This window comes from Nelumbo lutea, chromosome 5 (genome assembly GCF_056320005.1).
Source record: "Nelumbo lutea isolate HS-2025 chromosome 5, American lotus-T2T, whole genome shotgun sequence".
Classification (NCBI taxonomy): domain Eukaryota; kingdom Viridiplantae; phylum Streptophyta; class Magnoliopsida; order Proteales; family Nelumbonaceae; genus Nelumbo; species Nelumbo lutea.
Window position 1 is genome coordinate 33,593,811 of NC_142688.1, and position 24,558 is coordinate 33,618,368.

Below are 24,558 nucleotides of genomic sequence, written 5' to 3' on the forward strand. Positions count from 1 at the left end.
CCTAATTGCATTGCCTCAAATATTGTAGAAAATGAGCTCACTGCCTATTAGGTGTACGCCCAGCTGATGAGGCAGGCATTGAAGCATCTAAAAAAGCTAGGCAGACACATTTAAACATGAACAACATATTTTAATTGGTTGACTCATTCTATTAAACTAAACATGATTTAGCAAACAATTATTAAGTATTAACAACTCTGAACTCTTATATTTTCTGCACCTATTTCCATTTTATGTTGAAGATTCTTTTCTTTTTTGGGAATTTTTATGCTTCAAAAACTAAATTAAGATAATCTAAACAAATTATGTGAATGTTTCAATTGAGGAAAATTATGTGAAAACTTACCTTAGTGGCTGTTTGGTATGGAAATACTTATAATATCCATTAGTTTTTTTTTTCTTTTTTGAGAATGAGTAAAGTATACTTTCATACAAAAAGAATTCCCATACCACCAAACCCCTAGAGTTTGCAAAAAATATTATCATAAACAAAAAATGTACTATGATTAGAGCTGTTAAAACTTCAGTGTGCTGAAAACCAGGAATGTAGCTTGCCCCATATTTTCTGCCAAACATCATCAGCTGAAGATCCCTTTCTCTGAAATACCCTCCATTCCTCTCCTGCCATATTACCCAGAAGACAACCCCTAGAATCATTTGCCATATAGTTTTTCCTTTCTTATTCAAACCTTGCTCTCAAAGAACCATTCAACCTAAGAGCTTAAGCTGTTAAGTGAGGTCCTTGAATAGGGGTTTTATTCTCTATCATGCCCCCTCACACGAAAGCCCATTGGGCTTGAAGCGTGGACAGAACAGGCCCAAATATACCTTGTGCTGAAACTTAATTAATTAATTATAATGGGGGTGACAAGAGTCGAACACTAAACCACTTGGTCGAAGTGGCTCTGATACCATCTCAAAGAACCATTCAACCTAAAAGCTTAAGCTGTTAAGTGAGGTCCTTGAATAGGGGTTTTATTCTGTATCACTTGCAAATACTTGGTTTCCAGGAACGTCTGCACAGATTCAGGGCAATATATCCAACTATAAAAAACCTTAAGAATTTCTGTCCAAATGTCATACATGAACCTGCAATGAAGCAACTAGTCTACCCATTCCAACTCCTCATTGCAGAGAACACTATAAAGAATCAAGCTGCATCCCTCTCTTCAACAGATCATTTTTTTTTTGCCCAATCAATAACTGTTACTTTCATTAAATGATTAATGATGGAATATTCTTGCATCACATTTTTCTGATACCTATTCATTTTCATGCCTTACCAACCTGTTAGACTTTACTGATAACTGCCCCGACTTCTCAACTATCAACACCCTTCTATCCACTATTAGGAGCCATTTGTAAATCAGTCTTTGCAGAAGGTCTAAAAGAGGCTCCACCTCCCAATCATTTAAGGCCTTCTGAATTGAGAACTCCAAACACACCCCCCACTGGTAACCTGCACATAGTCAGCCATCCTTGCCTCTTTATCCATGGAACTCTCAAATAGAGAAGGAAGAGCATCCTTGAGAGGACTGTCCCACACCAAACATACCTCGCACCTGATTTCATTGGCAAAATAACTGTAGCTTGTTTCTATGCCTTTGAGCCTTTCCACACCAAGCAGCCAAAAGATGAGTTTTTAACCCTCAGCACACAGCCCATACTGCTTGCTTTATATTTAGCTTTGATCACACTTCTTCACAAACCACCCCTCTGCTCCCCAAACCCCCAACACCATTTCCCCAACAGAGCAATGTTCATTTCCTTGACCATTCAGATTCCCCCCCCCCCCAACACACACACACACACCTTTCTTATGATTGCAAACTTTTTCTAATTCACCATATGAATTATTGAATTATTATTATTCATTAGTTTACTTTTTAATGTAGTAGCTTCATTGAACTACTAATGCAATGTTATATTTTAAACATTGAAATTAATATATTTTTAAAGTTGTTATTTGATGAATATTCTTGCTAACTGTTAGTACAGATGACCGTTGGTTATTATGCAAAAGAGAATACAAACTTAACATGTAGGGGTTTTTTACTTGCAACAAGAATGAGGATGACAAAACTCAGAATGAACTTGAGAAAGAAAGAAAAGTAAGAAAAAGGAAATATATTATTGGTGATAATGATTAACGAAACCATTCCCTTTTTCTTGGTCCGTTATGGCATCTAGAAAGAAAGGAATAGATGTACTTTTCTACCGGTAAAGGAAGAGATGTATTTTGCAATAAACAATTCCTTCTACAAGGAAGGTGGCAGCTGATATTTGTTCTATGCTGGTGGAAAAAATCATGGTGCACTCTGAGTTCACAGATTTCTCTAGAATCTATTGGTTCACAGCTTTAGTCATGTTTAGAATTGTATTATACTATTATCAGCTAGTTAATCTCTCATTGGTCTAGTCAAGTTTTAAGTTTTCAGTTTTGCAAAACCTCTTTTCCATTTGTTGAAAATTTTCCTTTTAATATTTTTTTCTCTACTATACTACCAAAGGGAACAATGAAAATATTTCTAGAAGAGATTACTGCTCTATCTTAATCGCCTTTTGGGAAGTCTGAAGCACTTTTTGCAATGATTTCATACAGACAAACAGTATCTTTTCTTCACATAAAATCACATTGTGGATCTAGTTCTGCAGGAATGACATACCATGCTACCAAATCCTATATATATAGGTCTTGATCCTTTCTGAATCCAATCTGAAAACTCTTTCTTGGGCTGATATTTGGTTCCAAGGTTTAGGAAACAGAAACCAACGACATCTACCAAGGCACCCCAATCTGCACAATGACCATTTGAATTCAATCTGTCCAAAAAGTTTATGAGGCATAACATTTCCACTAGAAGTTCAAACTAACAAAATTCATAAACAATATAGTGACTAAAACATTCCTAAAACCGGCTTCACATTGTGGACAGAAAATTCTAAGTGCGTGTGACAATTGTTGAGAGCAAGGTTCAAAGTATCGATACGCCCGTGTATCGGCAGGGGCGTATCAGCACTAAAAACTCACCGCTTAATTATTGTTTTTAGTTTTTTTTCAAAATTTGATTTTCGGAGATGTTTTTTAAGTGGTTTTTTATTGAAATAAATGGGGATCCTGAAACACCTGTAAATAGGTGTATCGAGACCAAAAGATACGATACAATACGCCCGATATGTATATTGTATTTGGTTGAGAGACCAAAAGATACGTATCGTATCGTATCAATACTTTGAACCTTGGTTGAGAGATATATTGTATTTGGTTGTATTTGCCCATTTGGGTCGTTGGAGGTTACAGGGGTATATTTGTAATGTTGATAAACTTTGGGGACTTGTATGTATTATGAGGGGAAGAGGGGCCTATGTGAAATTCTGATATAATTAGGTTTTTTTATTATTTAAGCCATTGGTTGTGTGCGATTAGGGTGGAGATAGAGTGGATATTTTGTTGTGAATCTGTAGAGTGGTCAGCCATGTATCTCTTGTTCTTATAGTGGATATTTTTCCCTCTCTTCCAGTGGATCTAGGCTACCAAGCCAAATCACGTTAAACCTTGGTGTTTTCTCTATTTCTTCTTCTTATTTTCTCCTTGATTTGCTATTCTATTTTATTTAGTTGACGACAATTAAATACACAGTCAAGAAAAACATATTCAGTGCAAATGAATAGCATTAATATTTTTTTAAAAGACATCAGTGTAAAAATAGTGAAGGTCAAAGACTACAGCACCCTATATGCACGTTCCTTGTTTTGGTAAGAGACCTTGAGACTTTTTTTTCTCCTGGAAAGGTAGCCACGATTTGTATTGATATTAGAAAATAACTGATTACTATTGAAGAAAATATGTACACAAGAAGAAATGCAACACTACCCACAATTGTATCAGTGGCAGTGCAGCCTCATCCTCAATATACAGTGTTGCTACAATCAAAGAGCTTCCCAGCCTTGACCTGGCTAACTCATCAGCACTCAAATTCATTTCTAATTCTCTATGGAGATCCACCTAATTTGTACTCACAGGGATGAAAGATTGTCCCAGAACTCATTGGGCTAACGAGCCAGCCTCCATAGTCTTCTACCAGTCATTTAGCCCCACCTAATAGCATTACAAAATCTCCTTCAATAGTCTAAGTCAAGGGCCTGAATACCAGTAGGCCTAGGATTTCCAACAAAACTGCCATACTGGTTGATGTCACCTCTCCCATAGGAAGGGAGAAGGAAGGAAGGAGCTGTATGGGTGAATGGATTAGAGACAATTTAAGAATTTCCAGAATGCTTGTCTGTCGATCAATGAGGAAAACCATGAGGAACTCTTTAATAACCTATGTCCAATAGCTACGTACAACACCTGACCCTTCAAATGCTTCAGATGATGCTATTTAGTTTTTTTCGCTTCACATGGCTATTCCTTGCATCACAAACCCCCACACCACAAGGATAGATGAACAAGGACTTTCCAGTTCAGCATTCCTCTCATGTCGAGTCCAATCAGCTTTCATTGATAAAACATATCAGTGATCCCACCTGGGGCTAACAACTCCAAAACCTACCCAACCAAGGAAAAAGGGACATAGATTTCTAGTTTTATTACAGTTGATAAATACACCTGCAGTAATTCAGAAAATATAGGAAAAGAAAGAAAGAAAGAAAGAGAAAGGAGAAGAAAGAGGTTTCAGCAATAGGTTGTTGAAGAAGAAGAGAAGGGAAGAGAGAAAAGAAGAGTTTGAACCTCTCTCTCTCTCTCTAGCTCCCTTGATCTCTTTTATTAACTTAATTTTAAAATTAAGTACAATTACTTGAATGCCCTTAATGGGGCGGCCAACACTAAAGAAATAATTAAAGAAAACAAAACGAAAGCCCATAACTAAGGTCCATAACCAACAAAATAACCTCAAACACTACTTAAAAGAAATAAAAAGCACCAAGGACCATTCGGCCCATTTTCACTACACTCCCCTCAATCTGAGCATAGATGTCAATCATTCCCAGCTTGCTTACATAATGTTGAAGTTTTGCCTTTGGAATTCCCTTAGTTAGAAAATCTGCTAGCTGCTCTTTTGATGCAATGAAAGGAAGGCACGCCTTTAATAAAAGTCTATGTTATTTATCAAAAAAAAAAAAAAGGAAGGCACACCTCTTCTAAAGCCACTCTCACCCGTATAAAGTGTTTGTTTACCTCAATGTGCTTAGTTCTATATGCTGAACCAGGTTGTAAGCAATGTTAATAGCAGCCTATTTATCACAATACAACATCAGTGGCTTGTCACATGAAACACCCATCTCATCAAGGAGAGATCTAAGCCAATAACAACTCAAAAATCCCATGGACCACAGCCCTATACTCTGCCTCAACTAAAAGTTCTCCATCATTAGCTAAGAGTTTATGATTTACATCAATATGGGTAGGGGCAGGTTTAGCACCAAGTTTTCTAGTCTTAGTAAGAAGATCCAGCATATACTTCCACTGAGAAATAAAGATACCTTCCTTGGATCTAGTAACCTCAATGCCAAGAAAATACCGCAACTCCCCCTAAGTCTTTGATCTCAAATTAATAACTCAAAAACTTCTTGAGAGCACTAACTTCTTCTCTTAACAAAATGATTTAATTGTCTGAGTGTAGCTGAACTGAACAAAAGCAGTCATAAACCTATCAAACCAAGCACGTGGAGATTGTAGGCCATAAAGTGATTTCTTCAATCTACACACCTTACCTTGCATCTCCTTGCCATATTTACCAGGAGGAAGGGACATATACTTCTTCAGTGAGATCACCATTCACGAAAGCATTATTAACATCAAACTGATACAGAGGCCAATCATATTTCACTACTAAGGATAAATGAACTGTCACCAAAGTCATTTTAGCAACTAGAGAAAATATCTTAGTGTAATCTATCCCATATACTTGTGTATATCCCTTAGCAACAATACGAGTCTTATACCTCTCAATTGACCCATCTGCACGATACTTGATAGTGAAAACTCACTTGCACCCAATAGGTTCCTTCCCAACTGACAAGTCAACAATATCCCAAGTATTGTTTTTATGAGAGGCTTCTATTTGAGTCCTTATAGCATCCCTCCATTCTGGTGTGGCTAAGGCTTTTGAAACAAACTTTGGGATGGGTTGAGGAAATGGAGGCTAGAAAGGCTTAGTAGGATGGGGACAACAAGCTGTAGGAAAAGTGTTTGGAAATACAATGAGTTGTACATTTAGTCTTATCTTTTCGCAAAGCAATGGGTAGGTCAAGGTCTAGAAACAAGGGTGCTGGTGGTGGAGGTGTTGGGCATGTCCTCTCTTCAGTAAATGGAAGTGCTTGAGACTCAACTGGATGCGTGGGATCAACCTGTGTTTGCCTTAGCCTTTGCCGTTGGTACCACCTCTGGAGAACAAGATGAGTGATAAAAACTAGAGGACTAGCAAGAGGAGGGGGAGGAGAAGGAATGGAAGACCTCAAAGGAAAGGATCCTTCCACAGGAATGGGGGTAACTGTGGAGGGCTTGACACAAGACTCAACTAGAGTTGGGAAAGGAAGAGATGAAGAAACCAACTCAAGAGATCTCTCCCCCTTAGAAGGATGATTATAAAAAGGAACTGACTCTACAAAGGTGACATCCATGGAAACAAATCGGGTGCCACTAATGGGATCTGTGAATAAATCCTAGTTGTTTCTAGGTCAAAGTAGAGAAGAAGAAAGAAGAAAGAAAAGAGAAAGAAGAAGAAGAAGGAGAGGAGAAGAGTGTTCGGCTAAACTAGAAGAGAGGAAGTTCTTTAGTTACTCTCCTAGCCGACCCACTTGACTTTTATTCATAAAAAACTTGAGTTATAAGAAAGACAATTTAGTCCCTCATAGAAAATGGGACACATAACTTAAACTCAGATACAATAGACATTTCACTTTCAATAAGATACACCAAAATGACCAAAATACCCCTGACTCGAGCATTCTAACACTCCCCCTCAAGCTGGAGAGGATATATCATATAGTCCCAGCTTGTTACAAATGTAATATATTTTTCCCCGAGACAATCCTTTTGTGAAGATATTTGCCCACTGATTTCCTGAGCTCACATGAGATGTAGTTATTACCCCACTTATCACTTTCTCTCTCACAAAGTGACAATCCACCTCAATATGTTTAGTTTTTTCATGGAAGACAGGATTGGATGAGATGTGAACAGCAGCTTGGTTATCACAGTATAGTTTCATGGGTTTGTCAATTGAGAAACCCATCTCTTGTAGTAGGTTCTTCAGCCATACTATCTCACATGTGGTATGGGCCATAGCCCTGTACTCTGCTTCCACACTACTTCTTTCCACCACTGTTTGCTTCTTGCTCTTCCAAGTTACAAGATTGCCACCCAGAAAGGTACAATACCCTAAGGTTGACCTCCTGTCTGATAAAGAGCCAGCCCAATCAGCATCTTTGTACCCTACCATCTCAAGAGCTTCTCCCTTTTGGTATAACAAACCACGACCCGGAGCACCCTTTAGGTACCTAACAATTCTCAGAACAGCTTCCCAGTGAGGAACCCAGGGATGTTGCATAAACTGACTCACCACACTCACAGCAAATGATATATCTGGTCGAGTAATGGTCAGGTAGTTCAACTTTCCCACCAACCTTCTGTATCTTCCAGGATCATCAAACTCATCACCTGCATCCACACTTAACTTGGCATTGAGTTCCATAGGAGTCTCTGCTGGTTTAGCACCTAACCACCTTGTTTATTCAAGTAGATCAAGAACGTATTTCCTCTGACAGGTTGATCCCTTGTTTTGACCTCGCAACTTCTATTCCTAAGAAATACTTTAGCTTCCCCAGATCTTTTGTATTGAAGTGGTCCTGTAAGAATTTTTTCAGCCTGTCAATTCCATTGTTGTCACTTCCAGTTATGACAATATCATCCACATACACGACTAGCAAAATTTTTCCATCTTTTGAGTTATAGCTAAACATGGAATGATCAACCTGACACTGTTTCATCCCAAAGGCCTTCACCACTTCACTGAACCTGCCGAACCATGCACGAGGAGATTGTTTCAGTCCATAGATTGCCTTTTTGAGCCTGCAAACCTTACCAGCCTCCCCCTGAGCAATAAACCCTAGTGGTTGCTCCATATACACCTCCTCAACAAGATCACCATGTAGGAAGGCATTTTTATGTCAAGTTGTAGGAGAGGCCAATCATACATAGTAGCCAATGAGATCAACACCCGAACTAAACTAATTTTAGCCACAGGAGAGAATATCTCCATATAGTCCACACCATATAACTGAGAATATCCCTTGGCCACTAACCGTGCCTTCAATCGTTCCACACTGTCATCAGGAAGATGCTTCACTGTATAGACCCATTTACACCCAACAGTGTGCTTACCAGGAGGAAGGGTGGTGAGTTCCCACGTATGATTATATTGTAGAGCAGAGAGTTCTTCTTCCATGGCTTGCCGCCACCCTGGAGAGGTAAGGGCTTCCTATACAGTCTTGGGAATGGGAACCGATGAGAGTAATGATATAAACTTGCAATGAGAAGCAGAAAGGTGAGCAGTGGAAACATAGTCCGAAATGGGATGAGAAGTACAAGTACGTTTATCTTTCCGCAAAGCAATAGGAAGATGAAGATCTGAGGGAGAAGGAGCAGTAGCAGGATCTGTCGACGGGTGCTGAAGTGGAGAAGGAGCCGAAGCACTTCTACGGGTATACACTTGAGTAATTGGCGGCCTCTCTGTAGTAACAGGCATATGATGTGCATCTACAGTAGGAGTGGGAGCTACGAGAAGGGGGTCCACAACCGGAACAGGAAGAGGAACCACTGAGGGTTATAACACTTGTACCCTTTCTAAGTTCTTGAATAGCCAAGAAAAATACACTTCGTACCTCGAGCATCTAGCTTATCTACTCCAGGCTCCAAGTGCTGAATAAAACAAACACAACCAAAGACTCTTGGGGTGAGAGGAAAGGGAGAAAATGTGGAGAACAACACAGAGAAAGGGGATTGACTTCCAAGGATTGACATGGGCATCCGATTTATCAAAAAACAGGATGTAAGAACAGCATCACTCCAAAAGTGCTATGATACCATGTGAATAAACCCTAGTTGTTTCTAGGTCAAAGTAGAGAAGAAGAAAGAAGAAAGAAAAGAGAAAGAAGGAGAGGAGAAGAGTGTTCGGCCAGACTAGAAGAGAGGAAGTTCTTCAATTACTCTCCTAGCCGACTGATTTGACTTTTATTCATAAAAAACTTGAGTTACAAGAAAGACAATTTTGTCCCTCATAGAAGATGGGACACATAACGTAAACTCAGATACAATAGACATTTCACTTTCAATAAGATACACCAAAATGACCAAAATACCCCTGACTCGAGCATTCTAATAGGATCAAAACAACAATGCCCTTTCAATGTGAAGGCATAATTGATGAGGGCAGATTTGGCCCTCCAGTGAAATTGTGACACGTGGCACCTCGTGACAACTAGGTAAACACCCAGCCAACAAACTTATGAAGTTGGTGACCCACCCGGGCACCAGTCTGGCCGGCCTGGCGCGACCCCCGTGCCTCCGCGACCTGCGCACGGCCTGGCTTGCGGCCTACGCGAACTGCGCATGGCCTAGCACATGGACTGCGCGCAGCCTAGCACGCGGCCTGGCCGACCTGGACCAGCCTAGCACATGATCTGGCCAAACCACCCATAAGACGCCCACTGACAAACCTGGCCTAGACACTAACCCGCCAACTGACACAGGCGCCAACCTGACGACCTGGCCTAGACACTGACCCGTCGACTGACACAGGTGCCAACCTGACGACCTGGCCCAGACACCGACCCGCCGACTGACACAGGCGCCCCACTGACAACCCAGCCCAGACGCCGACTTGGCCGCCTGACACAAGCGCCAGCCTGACGACCTCGAGGAGTTCACCACCGTACTCCTGTTCTGACAGGATGTGACGAGTCTTACCATTTGGAGGCTTTTCACCCACCTAACCCGTGAGGACTCCGGTATATAAAGACCTCACCCCCCAAAGGGGAGGGGGATGAAAAAAGGGAAGTAACCCCTGGCTCTAGCTCTCTCATATTATCTTCAAAGCTCTCTACAATAAGAGTGCTAACTTAAGCGTCGGAGAGCCCCCGCCGGAAAAATATCCCCGGGACCTCTGATTCAGTTCTCGCAGGTCTCTCAGCTCCCGCCGCCTACAAAGAGGAGGAAAAGATGGAGTTCTCGCAGGTCCCTCATCTCCCACTACCTACAAAGGAAAGAAGACCACCTCATGCTAAGGGCAGTCGGATTGCGCCGCACCAGAGAGCTCCACCATTCTCTAAGTCACCGGCTGCCTAGTAGGGAGTTCGCCACTAGGTAGCTCTCCGCCAGGCAGTTCGCCACCGAGCAGCTCGCCACCAGGCAGTTCGCCACCAGGCAGTTCACCACCGAGTAGTTCGCCACCAGGTAGTTCGCCACCGAGTAGCTCGCCACCAGGCAGTTCGCCACCAAGCAGTTCGCCATCGAGCAGTTCGCCACCAGGCAGTTCGCCACCGAGCAGTTCGCCACCGGGTAGTTCGCCACCAGGCAGTTCGCCACCAAGCAGTTCGCCCCCAGGGATCTCGCCACCCCAAACAGTTCGCCACCAAGCAGCTCGCCACCGGCAGTTCGCCACCACAGCTCGCCACCGGCAGTTCGCCACCAGGCAGTTCGCCCCCAGGCAGTTCTCCACCAAGCAGTTTGCCAGTAGGTAGTTCACCACCAAGTAGCTCATCACCAAGGCACGCCACCACTGAGTCAAATGACGAGGTACTTAGCCAAAAAATTTTACATCACAAAACATTGGTACGTGGCCGAAAACGGTTACATCAATAACCAAGGAAGATACACTTCTACCCCTTGGGGTCAAACTTATGTCTCTTAGAACTAGGAATGTGGACATAACAAGTGCAACCAAAGACCCACAAAGGAATAGAGAAAATCTCAACACCAGGAAAGAGGACTCCAAAAGGATATTTTAACCCCAAGACTCGAGAAGGCATGTGGTCAATAAGGTAGGTGGCTGTTAAAACTGCATCACCCCAAAACTTCACAAGAACATGGGTAGCAAAAAGGATATGCTCCTTGCAACGTCCACAATATGTCTATTTCCTCTCCACTACTCCATTTTGTTGTGGAGTGAGGGCACAAGAACTCTGATGAACAACCCCAAACTTCTCTACTACACACATGTATCTTAATAGGTTGATATTCTCTAACACGCCCCCCTCACACAAAAGCCCATCGGGCTTGAAGCGTGAACAAGCACAAGCCACCCATACCTTATGTTGAAACTTAATTAATTATAATGGGGGTGACGAGGATCGAACACTAGACCACTTGGTCAAAGTGGCTCTAATACCAAGTTGAGAAATACACCTGTAGCAATTCAGAAAATATAGGAAAGGAAATAAAGGAAGAAAAAGGAGAAGAAAGAGGTTTCGGCAGTAGGTTGTTGAAGAAGAAGAGAAGGGAAGAGAAAAAAGAAGAGTTTGAACCTCTCTCTAGCCCCCTTAATCTCTTTTATTAACTTAATTCTAAAATTAAGTACAATTACTTGAATGCCCTTAATGGGGCAGCCAGCACTAAAGAGGTAATTAAAGAATGGCTCAAGTTTACTAAGCTACTCAAGCCCTATTAAAGTGGACAATTCCTTGAGAGCCAAGATTCTTGCCATGCTTCAAGGTCTTAGATTGGCTTTTCCTTACAACCTTCCAAATCTAAGAGTAGAAGGTGACTACAAAGTTGTCATTTTATAGTTTTTTTATAGATTCATGTCCCTGGGTTCTTAACCACTTGTTCTGGTTTCTTGAAATTAAGACTTTCACCAATTTTTTTAATGCAATACATTTACCTATATTAATAAAAAAAAATATTGATCGAAAGCATTGCAACAATGAAACATTGTTAAAATATTCAGCATTACATTTAATACAGATTAATGTTATACAAGGACATGGATCAAAGTGACAGAATTAAGCCATTGTACATCACCTCATGTACTCTTTTTTTCTTCAATAAAAAGTTAACCTCTCTCAAAAAAAAGGACATGGATCAAAGTAGTTAAAAGTGATTTGAGTGCCCATAATTTAACAATGGATATGAAATTAAACAGAATGGAATGGTGAAATAGGATTCATATAGCCGACCCTATAGTTGGGATAAGGCTTGGAGGGTGACGACAACAACTTTTCATGGAGATGAATATTAGGATTTGCATTGTGCACCATGGTTCTAGGTTTCACTTTTTCCAGAAACTCTCTCCATTTAGAGAGTTTTTCTCAAAAATCTGAAAATTTTGGGGAGTAGGAAGAACATTGGAAGTAGGGATGTCAACAGCTCACATTCAGAACGGCTTTGGATCAACTTGAAGTAACTCCAACCCTAACACAAACCAACCCAAGTAAGCAAAAATGGGATATCAAACCCAACCTATCCCACATATAGCACACTTTATACTAAACTGAGGCTACCTCTACAAATGTTTCAATGATGCATGTCAACGGGTTGGGTCCTGATTAAGGTTGACTCTACCCTAACCTGATAGGGTTGGGGCAATGCTGGTTTATCACTGACATCCCAAAATGCAAAAACACTAAGAAATACATGGAATTTATCAATGGAACATCAGGGAAACCTTAAAATAAGTATAGTTACATACTTTATTTATGAAGTCAAATTGAAGAGGCCTTGACAAAGACACACCTAATGGTTGCTCAGTCAACAAGAAAATTGCCTAAAACAGTAGACAAGTGCTTAGTTTCTAGTTTCATGAAGCCAGACAGCTAGGCAGTTATTTCCTGGACCTAAGGAACTGCCTGCTTTTCAAAACAGAACAATTAACAGAATGAAAAAACCACAGAACAGACCCCAAGACTGGATAAAGGAGGGTTGTGTCAGGTTGGTAGCCAGCACTAAAACTTTTTCCAAACTCTAATGAACATGGATGATTTGACTTTCAGCAACATATTTCATTTGAAGCAAGGTTCAAAATATCGATACAGGCTAATATGCCAGTAGAGCGTATCGGCCTATATCGGTGCTTTTTTCTCTTTTTTTTTTAATTTTTTCGAATCTGGTTCAGAAGGGTCAATTTAAGGCCAGTCTACCCCCTGAACCACTGACCCGAAACACCCCCCTGTAGGGGCGTATCAGGAAGCCCCCAATACGACACACACATATCGGGCAATATGGCCCAATATGTATCGAAATCTTGAACCTTGATTTGAAGTAGGGAATGGATTGTGAGTGAGATTTAGCAGAAAATAAGTGGTGCAGAGACAAACCTTCAAGCAATGCTTTTCCAGCTCTCTATCAAATTGTGGCAAACAAAATTTTACATATCAAAACAAAAACAAAAATGAAAAAGAAAGAGAAGAAAAGGAATGGAAAAACATAGATAACATCTAGGTATAATACATGGATAATCTGTACCTTAGGAGCAAAAAAGGCCATCCTTACCATTTGGTTTTGGCACAAGATGAGGACTCCACATATACCCTGTTGGCAAATGAGATATAGATCCATGGTATGTACTGAAATATGCAACAGGAGCAAGCTTCAACTTCCTTTTCCTGAAGTCATTTATGAATCCCCTTATGCCCCACCATATCAGTAAATCCACAAGAAGATATGAAAGCTGGATCCAGAAAAAGTGGAAAAATGAGAATACAAGATAAAAAGAAAAAAAAATGATATTCATTAACACACTAAGGAAAAGATAACTACAAGATTTACTGTGAACCAAGGGCATACCCAATAACCAGCACTCTGTGATACACGTGCCAATGGGTGAGGAAATTCATGTGTTGGCCTGCCTATAGATGATAGAAGTAAGAACATGCATCATTATCTTGAAAGCACTTTGCTTTGTTAAACTTCTTTTCCTTATAAAAGAAATAATCACTTTGATTTATTCCCATTACCATAACCTAGCACGAGAGTTACAATAATGGCCAATTGCCAAAATAAACCACTCAACAGAAGTTACATTACTTGAGTACAATACTCTGAGCTCATTGCTGAAGTCCTGATTTAAGTTCCCTCAAAAGCAAGACAATACAAAAATTGGTGTCACATTCCAAGTAGTAGAACAGAACTTGGTTACACATACAGTCAGGAGGAGCTCCAAAATTGCTTTCATTTTTATGTTTGAGTTTGACAGTATTTCCTTTTCATGCTGCGCCAATCAATAACTTTTTTTATATATGGTAAAGATATTATATTAATATTCAAGTAAAAGGGGGATGAGAAACCTTCAAAGCAGGTACAAAATGAATGCCTGTAACGAAGGAAAGAGCAGAAGTACTCCCAGAGAACAAAAGGAGAGGAGATTAGTAAATGGGAGATGGTTTCACCACTGGCTCTGGATAGAAAACACATATGAGGAGACAAGGCACATGTTAGGCCTTCTTTTCTACAGCATGTCACGGGTGTTAATCTTTCCAAGAAATACTTCCCAACATAAGCCTATACTTTAAGTGGGATTGGCTTGCATCAAACCTCTTTCACCGGAAAGTTCACCCCTAAGCGAATAGAATGTCTGAGAATTGAAAAATGAAGCACATGAGAAGAAACCATCAGAAGAGATTGACCACACTCTGTTGTCCTCTGTGTTCTAATCCAAGAAAACCTAATCCAATTTGACCAACAAAAGAACAAGGGAATCACATTCACTATCCCCTCAAACACCTCTTGAACCCAAAGTCCTAGTCAAATTTTGAAACAGGTTCAAATTTATGGTTGGAAAGGGGGTTGCAGCTTAAGGGGTGTGTCACCAAGCCACAAATCCTCCCAAAAGAATATTATATTCCCACATACTTGCTTCAAAACAAATGAGGTTAAAATAGCTTGGGAGTACCTCTTTGTATTTACCCAGCTGTTGTCCATAACACCAATGGCCTTGTGCTATTATCTCTTTCTAGGGGAACTCTCCATAACCATTTACCTAGCAAGGCTATGTTGCTCTAAATCAGGTTCCCAATTCCCAATTTCTAGGAGTAATCTACAAAGTTTAAGTGCCTTGCACCCATCTTTAGATTGTTAGCCTCAGCTAGCCCACCCTCCTTACAACTTCTTAACTTGGAATTGTGTCCCAATACTCATTATGGCCTAGGCTTACATTTCACATTTTAACTAACCTATCGATGTTTACAGCTTTTTAGCACATTCACATTTTCACTCTTTTATGGCTCCTGATAGAGCAAATAGTAGGACAGGGTTCATAAAGTTGGCCCCAAATAGTTAGAATTAAGGATGAGTTGAGTTGATTATATTTTTAACTTTTTCACAACTTAACCTTAGATCTTTGTGTTTTATTAATGAAACATGCAACCTTAATATCCACCGAACATGCTTACTGGCATTTCTTTCTAATGAGAACAGGTTACTTTCCCCTTAGCAAAAGCAACAAGGTTCCTTTTCAATATTAACTTAATAAGATAATAGAAAGTTAGAACATTCATCTTGTTTAAGATTTCAACATGCAATCTTAAATCTTTGTATTTGTTTTTATTTTCTTCTTTATTTATTGCCGAAAAAAAAGCATTTGTACTGATCATCATGGAAGAAAAGGTTGAGTAAACTCACGTCCATGGCATTGTGAAGAAGATATGAAGGGGTACACCAAGAGCTTCAGCAACATGTGCATGTCCTATAAAAATAAGCTTATATTAGAATATTTGGGTAAACTCTCTAGGAACCTACAAAATGAATAAGGTAACTACAGACGGTTTGAGAGGCAGACAAGTTTAAAATAGAAAATTCCAACACATGAATGTTAAAAAATATATAGGTAACATTCTGCTTCAGTAATTCAGTATCATTAGTACAAAAAAGAGGAAGTAAACGAAGAGAGTACATTAAAATGAATATTCAAATTTGGATCCAAGGTCCTTCTTTAGATTTTTTTTTTTCAAGTTTTAATAGAGTTGCTTGTACTTTTTCTGTTTAATCTAGTTGCTTTACTTCCTCTCTTCTTTCTCTATAGTATTAATTAAAAACACAAACTTTAATTTTATACTAAATGTTTTAAAAAGCCTATTAGCTCAAATTAAAATACATGAACACAACATAAAAAACATATTCAAAATAAAAATGCAAAAATAAAACCAAACATAACATATAAATCATATGGAAGCACTCAACAATTCAAACATGGAAAATTTTCAACCTGTTTATTTCCTTCCCAACCTCATTATCTCAAATAGCTAGCATGATATTAAATATTTTTCATTCCTAATTCTATGAGCCACCATTTGTACCATGCACCTTGAGGCAAGCCCAAACAAGTCCATGTTAGGGTCTTAAATTCTTAATTTGTATGAAAATTGGTTTTATAATTTTAATTATAGTTCCTTATCTTTTAAAAAAAATGTATTGTATTAAGAAGAATGAATGAACAACATTAGCAAAAAGCTGGTTCTCAGAGTTAGTAGGATTTGATACTAAAGCTTGAGGTTGAGGGTGTGGAGATAACCTCTCAAGAGGAGATTGCCAATAGGATTGTGGATCACTTCAAATCCATCTATCAAAGACCATTAGAGAATCGGTTAAAAGTAGGGAAGGAGAATTGGCCAACTTTGAACCAAACAGATAAGGGATGGCTGGAAAGAATGATTGAGGAAGAGGAAATTAAACAAGCTGTTTTTTCTATGGATAGGACTAAATCACCGGGCCCTGACGGATTTACAATGGCATTTTATCAGGACTGTTGGGACATAGTCAAAGAAGACTTAATTGGAGTATTTAGAGAATTTGAGGATAAAAATTTTGTGAGTCCTGGAATCAATGCCACCTTTATAGCCTTAATTCCCAAAAAGAATGATGCCAGACACCCCAAAGATTTTCGGCCAATTAGCCTGGTGACAAGCATTTACAAGATTCTGGCAAAAGTGCTCTCTAGGAGGATCAAAGTTGTCCTCCCCTCTCTCGTTAGCCAAGCACAAGAAGCCTTTATTCAGAATAGACAAATTATAGATCAAATCCTTATCGCAAACGAGAGTGTGGAAGAGATAAGGAGATCGGGCAGGAAAGGATTTGTTTGCAAATTGGACTTGGAGAAAGCCTATGACTTAGTGGATTGGAATTTTCTGCTGGAGATGTTGAGAAGACGTGGTTTTGGGGATAAATGGTGTAAGTAGATAAGAGGATGCTTACACTCTTGTCGTTATTCAGTGCTGGTGAATGGGATGGTTAAGGACTTTTTTTCCAGCCAATAGAGGCTTAAGACAAGGGGATCCACTCTCCTCTTTCCTCTTTACACTTGTTGCTGATGTTTTTAGTAGGATGATTTCCAAAGCAGATGAGGAGGGCCAAATAAAGGGATGGAGAATAGGGAGCAAAGGCATTCCAGTAACTCACCTTCAGCTTGCTGATGATATTGTTATTTTCTGTGAAGGGAATGAGTTAAGCAAAGTGGAGAACCTTAAGATCTTAATAAGTACCTTTGAGAGGGCCTCCAACTTGAAGGTAAATCTTGATAAAAATTGTGTGGCTGGAGTAAACTTGGAGAATAGGGAGATTGAATCCATTGCAGAATGCTTAGGTTGCAATATTTCTGTACTTAACCAGCCCGGAGAGGTTGCAACTCGTACCTTTCCAGTAGGACTTTGTACTATTTTTATTGCTGATTTATAAAATCATTCCAATTATCAAAAAAAAAAAAAGTTGGTTCTCAGAGCATCGACTTGTTTGGTCTTGCTTCAAGGGGCTTGTTTGAGGTTCTAGGGCTAGCCACCATGCTTCTTTTTTATCAATAAAACTTTCATTAATTCATCAGTAGAAAATTTACAAGTGGAAGACAAACACACTTATCTTCCAAGAGTCACAAAGAGCTTCAAGAAAGAAAAAAAAGAAAATACAAAGACACTAACGTTACAGCTTAGCCCAAAACAATGATGGGGAATTCCAGCTGCATCCAAATAAGGAGAAAGCCCAATCGACACCATTAGGTGAAAACCAGTCTCCCCATTTGCTTTACACAGAACACACCACTGAGGTGACAAGCAAGTATTGGGTTTCTTCTTTTGGAGTAGATCACCAGTGTTGATTCCTTCCAGATAGGCTTCCCAACAAAAACTACCAACCCTAGGAGGTATAGCTCTACACCAAACCTCACCAACAAGGAAAGGGGACAAGGTAGGACTGGTGGACTGACTTAAGATTTTGAAGAACGAAGCACACGAGAAAATGCCATTGGGGGTAGGTGTCCAAATTCTAGAATCCGCCCTAGTGGGGTTTAAGACAACGTTATCAAGAAGTGCAAGAAAACTCGAAATACAGTCGAAGACGGAGTCCCTCAAATCCCTTCTTAGACCCAAGTTCCACCCAATCCCAGAAGTGGAAGAGGACGGGGTGGTGAAAGACGAGATCAGCTCATTTTTCAAATCAGAAAGAGCATACAAAGACGGAAACTGATCCTTTAGAGGGGTGCTCCACACCCATGTTTGTTCCCAAAATTTTATGGAGTTACCGGAATTCAAGTCATACCTGATATTAGGGAAGAAAACTGGTAGCAGGTCATGAATGACTTTCCAAGGAGAATTGCTTGTGATCCTATCTTTGATTCTAGCGTCCCATCCATTGTGCTCCAGCCCATGTATACTTGTCACTATTCTAGCCCATAGCTTCTCCTTCTCCATAGGAAACCTCCACAACCACTTGCCCAACAGAGTCATATTCCTTCTCCTAATACTCCCAAGCCCCAAACCACCACACAACTTACTCCTACACACTATTTCCCAGCTAACTCTATGATCCCTCTTCTCCTCTCCCGGCTCCCACAGGAAATTTCTCATTATCTTCTCTAATCTGTTAGCAATCTTCACTGGGATTTTAAACACCAACATGAAAAAGATGGGTAAGTTAGCAAGCGTGGCCTTAATTAGTGTAATTCTCCCACCAAGAGAGAGGTAGTTGGCTAGCCACCATGCTTCAAAAAGCACAAAAAAATATAAAGTTAAACAAAAGTGCATGCCTAATCTGAGGCACAAGGCATGTCTTTTAAATCACTGCTCTCATCATAACTGTTCTCTCATCATTCCCAGTATATTACTTCTCTCCAAGTTTCAAAGTATTGATATGATACGCCCCGTATCGGGTGTATCATATCGTATCTTTGGGGTATCAATACCCCTTTTTAAGGTATTTAAAAAAAAACTCTTCTTTTAATAATAAATAACATAAAAATAACCTTCCTGTGAAATTTTGAAAAAAAAAAAAGATGAGTAAGGTTCAAAGTGTTGATGCACCCCTTCCAGCAGATGTAGCAAAGAAATTAGAAGCTAAAATGAGGGATTTTCTATGGGCTGGCTCGAAGGATAAGAACAAGTATCATTTGGTGAACTAGAAGCAAGTTCATGATTCCACGAGTGGGAGCCTAGGCATAAAGAATTTAAAACAGGTAAATGCGTCTCTGCTTGCAAAAGTGGCCATGGAGATTACTGAGGAACCTACCAATTTGTTGAGACAAGTAATTGCTTGGAGATATGGAACTAGAAATTTAAACTGGGACCCAGGTGAAGCATCTCAAACCTTTGGTTGTGCTCCATGGAAAGGTATTGAATCTGAATCTCATGATTTTTCCAAAGGAATTAAATACAAAATTAGAAGAGGCATTCAAATTTGGCAGGGCATCTGATGTGATAACACCCTGCTACATCTATCCTTTTGCTCACTATTCTTAATAGCCGCATATTCTGATGCACAAGTTAGTGAATGCTTTGAAATCCATAACAATAACGATGTTTGGTGTCCCAAATTCAGGAGATATTTCAATGATTGGGAGATTGCATCCCTCATTGAGCTTCTACAGAAGGTGAGCAGGTTTCACCATCTATCGACACAGCAGACTAGAGAATATGGATGTGGAACAAGTCTAGCCAATTCTCAGTTAAATCTAAGGCTGGGTGATGGGTCAACCAGTCTGACCAGCCGGTTAGACTGTGGGTTGAAAACACTGATATGAAAATGATATTTTACAAACAGGTATCAATAAAAAAGATGTTTTTCATATACCAAAAACATTGATGCTGTTAAGAGGTGCCGAATAGGAGTAGTTTAGTCTTCTTCTGTTTATTAAGTAACTTGCTTATGTGGCAGTGTTATTAGAGTTACTCTGCCCCACACTTAAGTAAGGTCATTTCTGTCTTTGTAACTACGATTAGAACCTAATATAGATTAAGGGGGTCGACTGAATGGGGGACCCATCAGATTTTCGACAGACCCTTCTTCTTCTTCTCTTCTTCTTCCTGTTCGGACTACTGTAGCAACAGACGAAACATGGTATCAGAGCAATGCTCCTGACCTAAGTCAGTTGGTAAAGCAACTCAGCACTATTCGTGACTCTTCACCCTCGTTTCTGATCAGTCGATGGAGAGAACTAGTTCGCCCTAGGTCAAACAGTACAACTTGTCTCTCTGCTGCACATAACCTTCTTCAACAAGGAAAGTGACTTCAGTAGTGAATGGTTGATTGATATTCTCAAAGGAAGGTCGGTTCTTTCTTCTTCTAGTGTTACTTATATTTCTAGGTAGAAACCCTACAAGAAGCTGTTGTACTGAGTAGAACCTAGAGAACTAGGTTCATTGTTGCCCTAGGAAGGGCTGTGTGTGCAGTAGCCGAATGTGTAGGGCTGCTGTAAGTTGTGGTAATAGCTGAATGTGTAGGGCTGCTGTAAGTTGTTGTGTAATAGCCGAATGTGTAGGGCTGCTGTAAGTTGTGTAATGCCTTCTTGATACGGTATAAGGTAGAATGCAATGACCTTGCCGAACTCCTTGTGGTTGTGTAATGCCCTCTTAAGTGTGTTAAATAAGCCTGAACTGGGTGCAGCAGATTTGGCTGTGTTGTGGTGCTTGAGTGGTTGTAAGAGGGCCTCTACTTGTGATTAGTGAATGGTAAACTGATACTTATGTGGGACATAAGTGTGTGAAATCAGCAGTAGTGTGAATAAGAACAAGTGTGTGAAGTCAGCAGTGGTGTTTAGAAGCTGCAATAGGGGCTGAAATATCAAACTGTGAACAACATCAATCAGCTTGTAGCTGAGAAGTAAAGTTAAAGACAACCGTGAAAAGGTACAATGGCAGCAATAGGAGATGGCTACAATGATCAGAAACCTAGTGTAGTAATTTCTTCCGACTACCTAGGAGTACAAATGACTTCAATTAAGCTAAATGGGGAGAACTATGTTCCATGGGCTAAATCCGTGGAAGTTTTTCTCAAGGAAAAGAAGAAAGCAAAGCATGTTAGAGATGAGAAGCCACCGGTTGACTCTCCAGGGTTTGATCACTGGGAACAAGAAGATGCTCAAATCATGACTTGGCTGTGGAATAGTATGAAACCCAAAACCAGTGCCAACTTCATGTTCCTTGATACGGCTAAGGATATATGGGAGCATGCTAAGAAGCTATATTCTGGACAAAATAACACAACAAGAGTATATCAGCTGTATTAGGAGTACTTTGATTTACAACAAGGAACCAAAACACTAGAAGAGTACTATGCCTGCATGAAGAATACAAGAATGAACTCAATGTCTATCATCCCCTTACTCCAAATATTCAAGTTCAGCAACAACAAAGGGAGCAGCTAGATGTTACAAGATTTTTAGTGGGGTTGAAGTCGGAATATGAACCAGTTAGAGCTCAAATATTGGGGGGCTCTACTCTTCCTACACTTGAGGAAGTATTCTCAAGACTTCGTAGAATCTCTTTGGGCCAGACAGAGAACCCCACACAGTATGATAGATCAGCACTTGTGACAGCTAGAGGTGGTGGACATAGTACAAGAGGGGGAGGTCATTCCAGAGGGGGCCGTGGCAATCCCATGATTGGTAGGGGTGGCCATGACTTAGGGGGAGGCCGTGGTAGAGGAAAAAATAATTCTACAAGGAAATGTACTCATTGTGGTAGGGATGGACACAGTGAATTTCTGTTATGATCTACATGGCCCTCCCTGTAAATGGGCTAATCATGCTGTAGCAGGCGAGGTTGCTATTAGTGATAGTAAACTGGCAGACCTAACTCCTTCCACATCTACATCTAGTTCTGGGAGGGAGATGGTGAGTGTTCCGCGTGATGAGTATGAACGGTTCCTTCAAACTACTTCACAGCATACCACTACCACATATGCCCAATCAGGTATCGCTTGCATGTCATCTAAAACTCCTTCCTGGATTATTGATTCTGGAGCCTCAGATCATATGACTGGGACTCCAGGTGTGTTCTCTTCTCTTGCTGAAACCTCCACACCACAAACTGTTACACTTGCCAATGGGTCCTCATCTCCCATCTGTGCTGTTGGTAATGTTGACTTGGCTTCTGTCCCTTTATCATCTGTTTTATACATACCTAAGTTTCCATTCAATCTTATGTCTGTTAGTAAAATAACCAAAGCTCTTAACTGTTCTGTTACCTTCTTTCCTTCCACTTGTGTTTTTCAGGATCTCAAGACGGGGAAGAAGATTGGTGGGGGGCATGAAGCTGGTGGATTGTATTACCTTGACGGCGGTGGATCTTCAATTGCACTTCAGACTTCCCTTACTCCTCTACAATGGCATTGCCGACTGGGACATCCATCTCTCAAGGTCCTCAAGATGTTGGTTCCATCATTGAGTCAGTTGTCAGTTTTACAATGTGAGTCATGTCAATTTGGTAAACACCGTCGTGTGTCCTTCAGTCCAAGAGTTGAGAGTTGTATGTTGAGTCCTTTTTCTTTGGTTCACTCAGATGTTTGGGGTCCGATCAAAATAGAGTCTTATAATGGGTACAAGTATTTTGTCTCCTTTATTGATGATTGTTCAAGAATGACATGGATTTACTTAATGAAAGAAAGAAGTGAATTATTTTCCATTTTTCAAAAATTCCATGCTGAAATACGCATACAATTTGGTGTTCCAATCAAAGTTCTCCGTTCAGATAATGGTCGTGAATACTTTCTTACTGCATTTCAACAGTATTTAGAACAGCATGGCATCATTCATCAGACCTCGTGTGCTTTCACCCCTCAACAAAATGGGGTGGCTGAACGGAAGAATCGTCATCTTCTTGAAATTGCTCGGTCTATGCCCACATGCATGTTCCTAAACGGTTTTGGAGTGATGTTGTACTCACTTCATGTTTTCTCATTAATCGGATGCCCTCTTTTATTCTTCATGGTCGATCCCCCTTCTCCATCTTGTTTCCCACTTTATCTCCGTTTCCATTAACTCCTCGTGTCTTTGGTTGTGTGCTTTGCTCATAATCTGAGTCCTGGAATAGACAAGCTAGATGCACGCTCAATTAAATGTGTCTTCCTTGGCTACTCTCGGACTCAAAAAGGGTACAAGTGTTACAATCCTATTGCCCGAAAGTGTTATGTCTGCCTTGATGTCACATTTTTTGAGTATGTCCCCTTCTTCTCCAGTCATGAAGCACCCCTGTCCTCACCCTTACCTCCTCTTCCTCTTCCTGTCAGTGATTCAGTTCCAGAGGCCGTTGTTGGAGTAGACTCATCTCCTCATCCAGTGCAAGTCACCACTGAACGACCACCGATCCGACAAGTGTATACACATCGAACGACACCGGCCCCTCCTCCAGCTTCTACCTCATCTGCGGATCCTCCCATGGCTCCTATTACTGAACCTTTAGATCTTGACCTACCCATTGCCTTACGGAAAGGTAACGTAGTTCCACACTCCATCCCATTTCCAATTTTGTTTCATTATCTCGTCTTTCTGCATCACATCGCCAGTTTGTTTCACTTCTGTCTTCTATTTCCCTACCTAACAATGTTCAAGAAGCTCTTAGTTCACCTGGATGGCAGCGGGCAATGGAGGAGGAACTTTCAGCTCTTCAACATACTCAAACGTGGGAACTTACTACTCTTCCACCTGGGAAGCATGTTGTGGGCTGTAAATGGGTGTATACTGTGAAATACTTGCCAGATGGTAGTGTGGAGCGTCTGAAGGCCAGACTTGTTGCTAAAGGTTACTCACAGGTGTATGGTGTGGACTATATGGAGACATTCTCACCGGTGGCTAAAATTGGTTCCGTTCGTGTCCTAATTTCCTTGGCAGTTATGTATGATTGGCCTCTCCTTCAACTTGACATAAAGAATGCCTTCCTCCATGGTGATCTAGTGGAGGAGGTATATATGGAGCAACCACCTGGGTTTGTTGCTCAGGGGGAGGGTGGTAAGGTGTGCAGGCTGAAGAAAGCAATTTATGGGTTGAAGCAATCTCCACGTGCTTGGTTTGGGAAGTTCAGCGAAGTGGTGAAGAGTTTTGGAATGAAGCAATGCCAGGTTGATCACTCAATGTTCAGCTATGACTCAGAAGCTGAGAACATTTTATTAGTGGTCTATGTGGATGATATTGTCATCACTAGTAGTGATAAATTGGGGATTGGCAAACTAAAGATATTTCTGCAAAATCATTTTCAAACAAAGGACCTTGGAACATTAAAGTATTTCTTGGGAATAGAGGTTGTCAGGTCAAAACAAGGTGTGAATTTGTGCCAAAGGAAATATGTCCTTGATCTATTGGAAGAAACAGG

General features: G+C 40.4%; 1 protein-coding gene across 3 annotated transcripts in view; it reads right to left on the reverse strand.

The window, feature by feature from the left end:
- UGT80B1 (UDP-Glycosyltransferase superfamily protein) overlaps positions 1 to 24,558 on the reverse strand; it is a 63,758-nt gene that overhangs the window by 13,618 nt on the left and 25,582 nt on the right. For all 3 annotated transcript variants that reach the window (XR_016099385.1, XM_088945530.1, XM_088945531.1), the window contains 4 exons: positions 15,617 to 15,680; positions 13,784 to 13,841; positions 13,490 to 13,667; positions 2,667 to 2,797 (listed from right to left, as the gene is read on the reverse strand). Coding sequence is in view for 2 of the 3 variants with exons in the window: in XM_088945530.1 (XP_088801656.1) it covers positions 2,667 to 2,797; positions 13,490 to 13,667; positions 13,784 to 13,841; positions 15,617 to 15,680 (431 nt within the window). In the remaining variant the exon portion in view is untranslated. The remainder of the gene's footprint in view (positions 1 to 2,666; positions 2,798 to 13,489; positions 13,668 to 13,783; positions 13,842 to 15,616; positions 15,681 to 24,558) is intronic.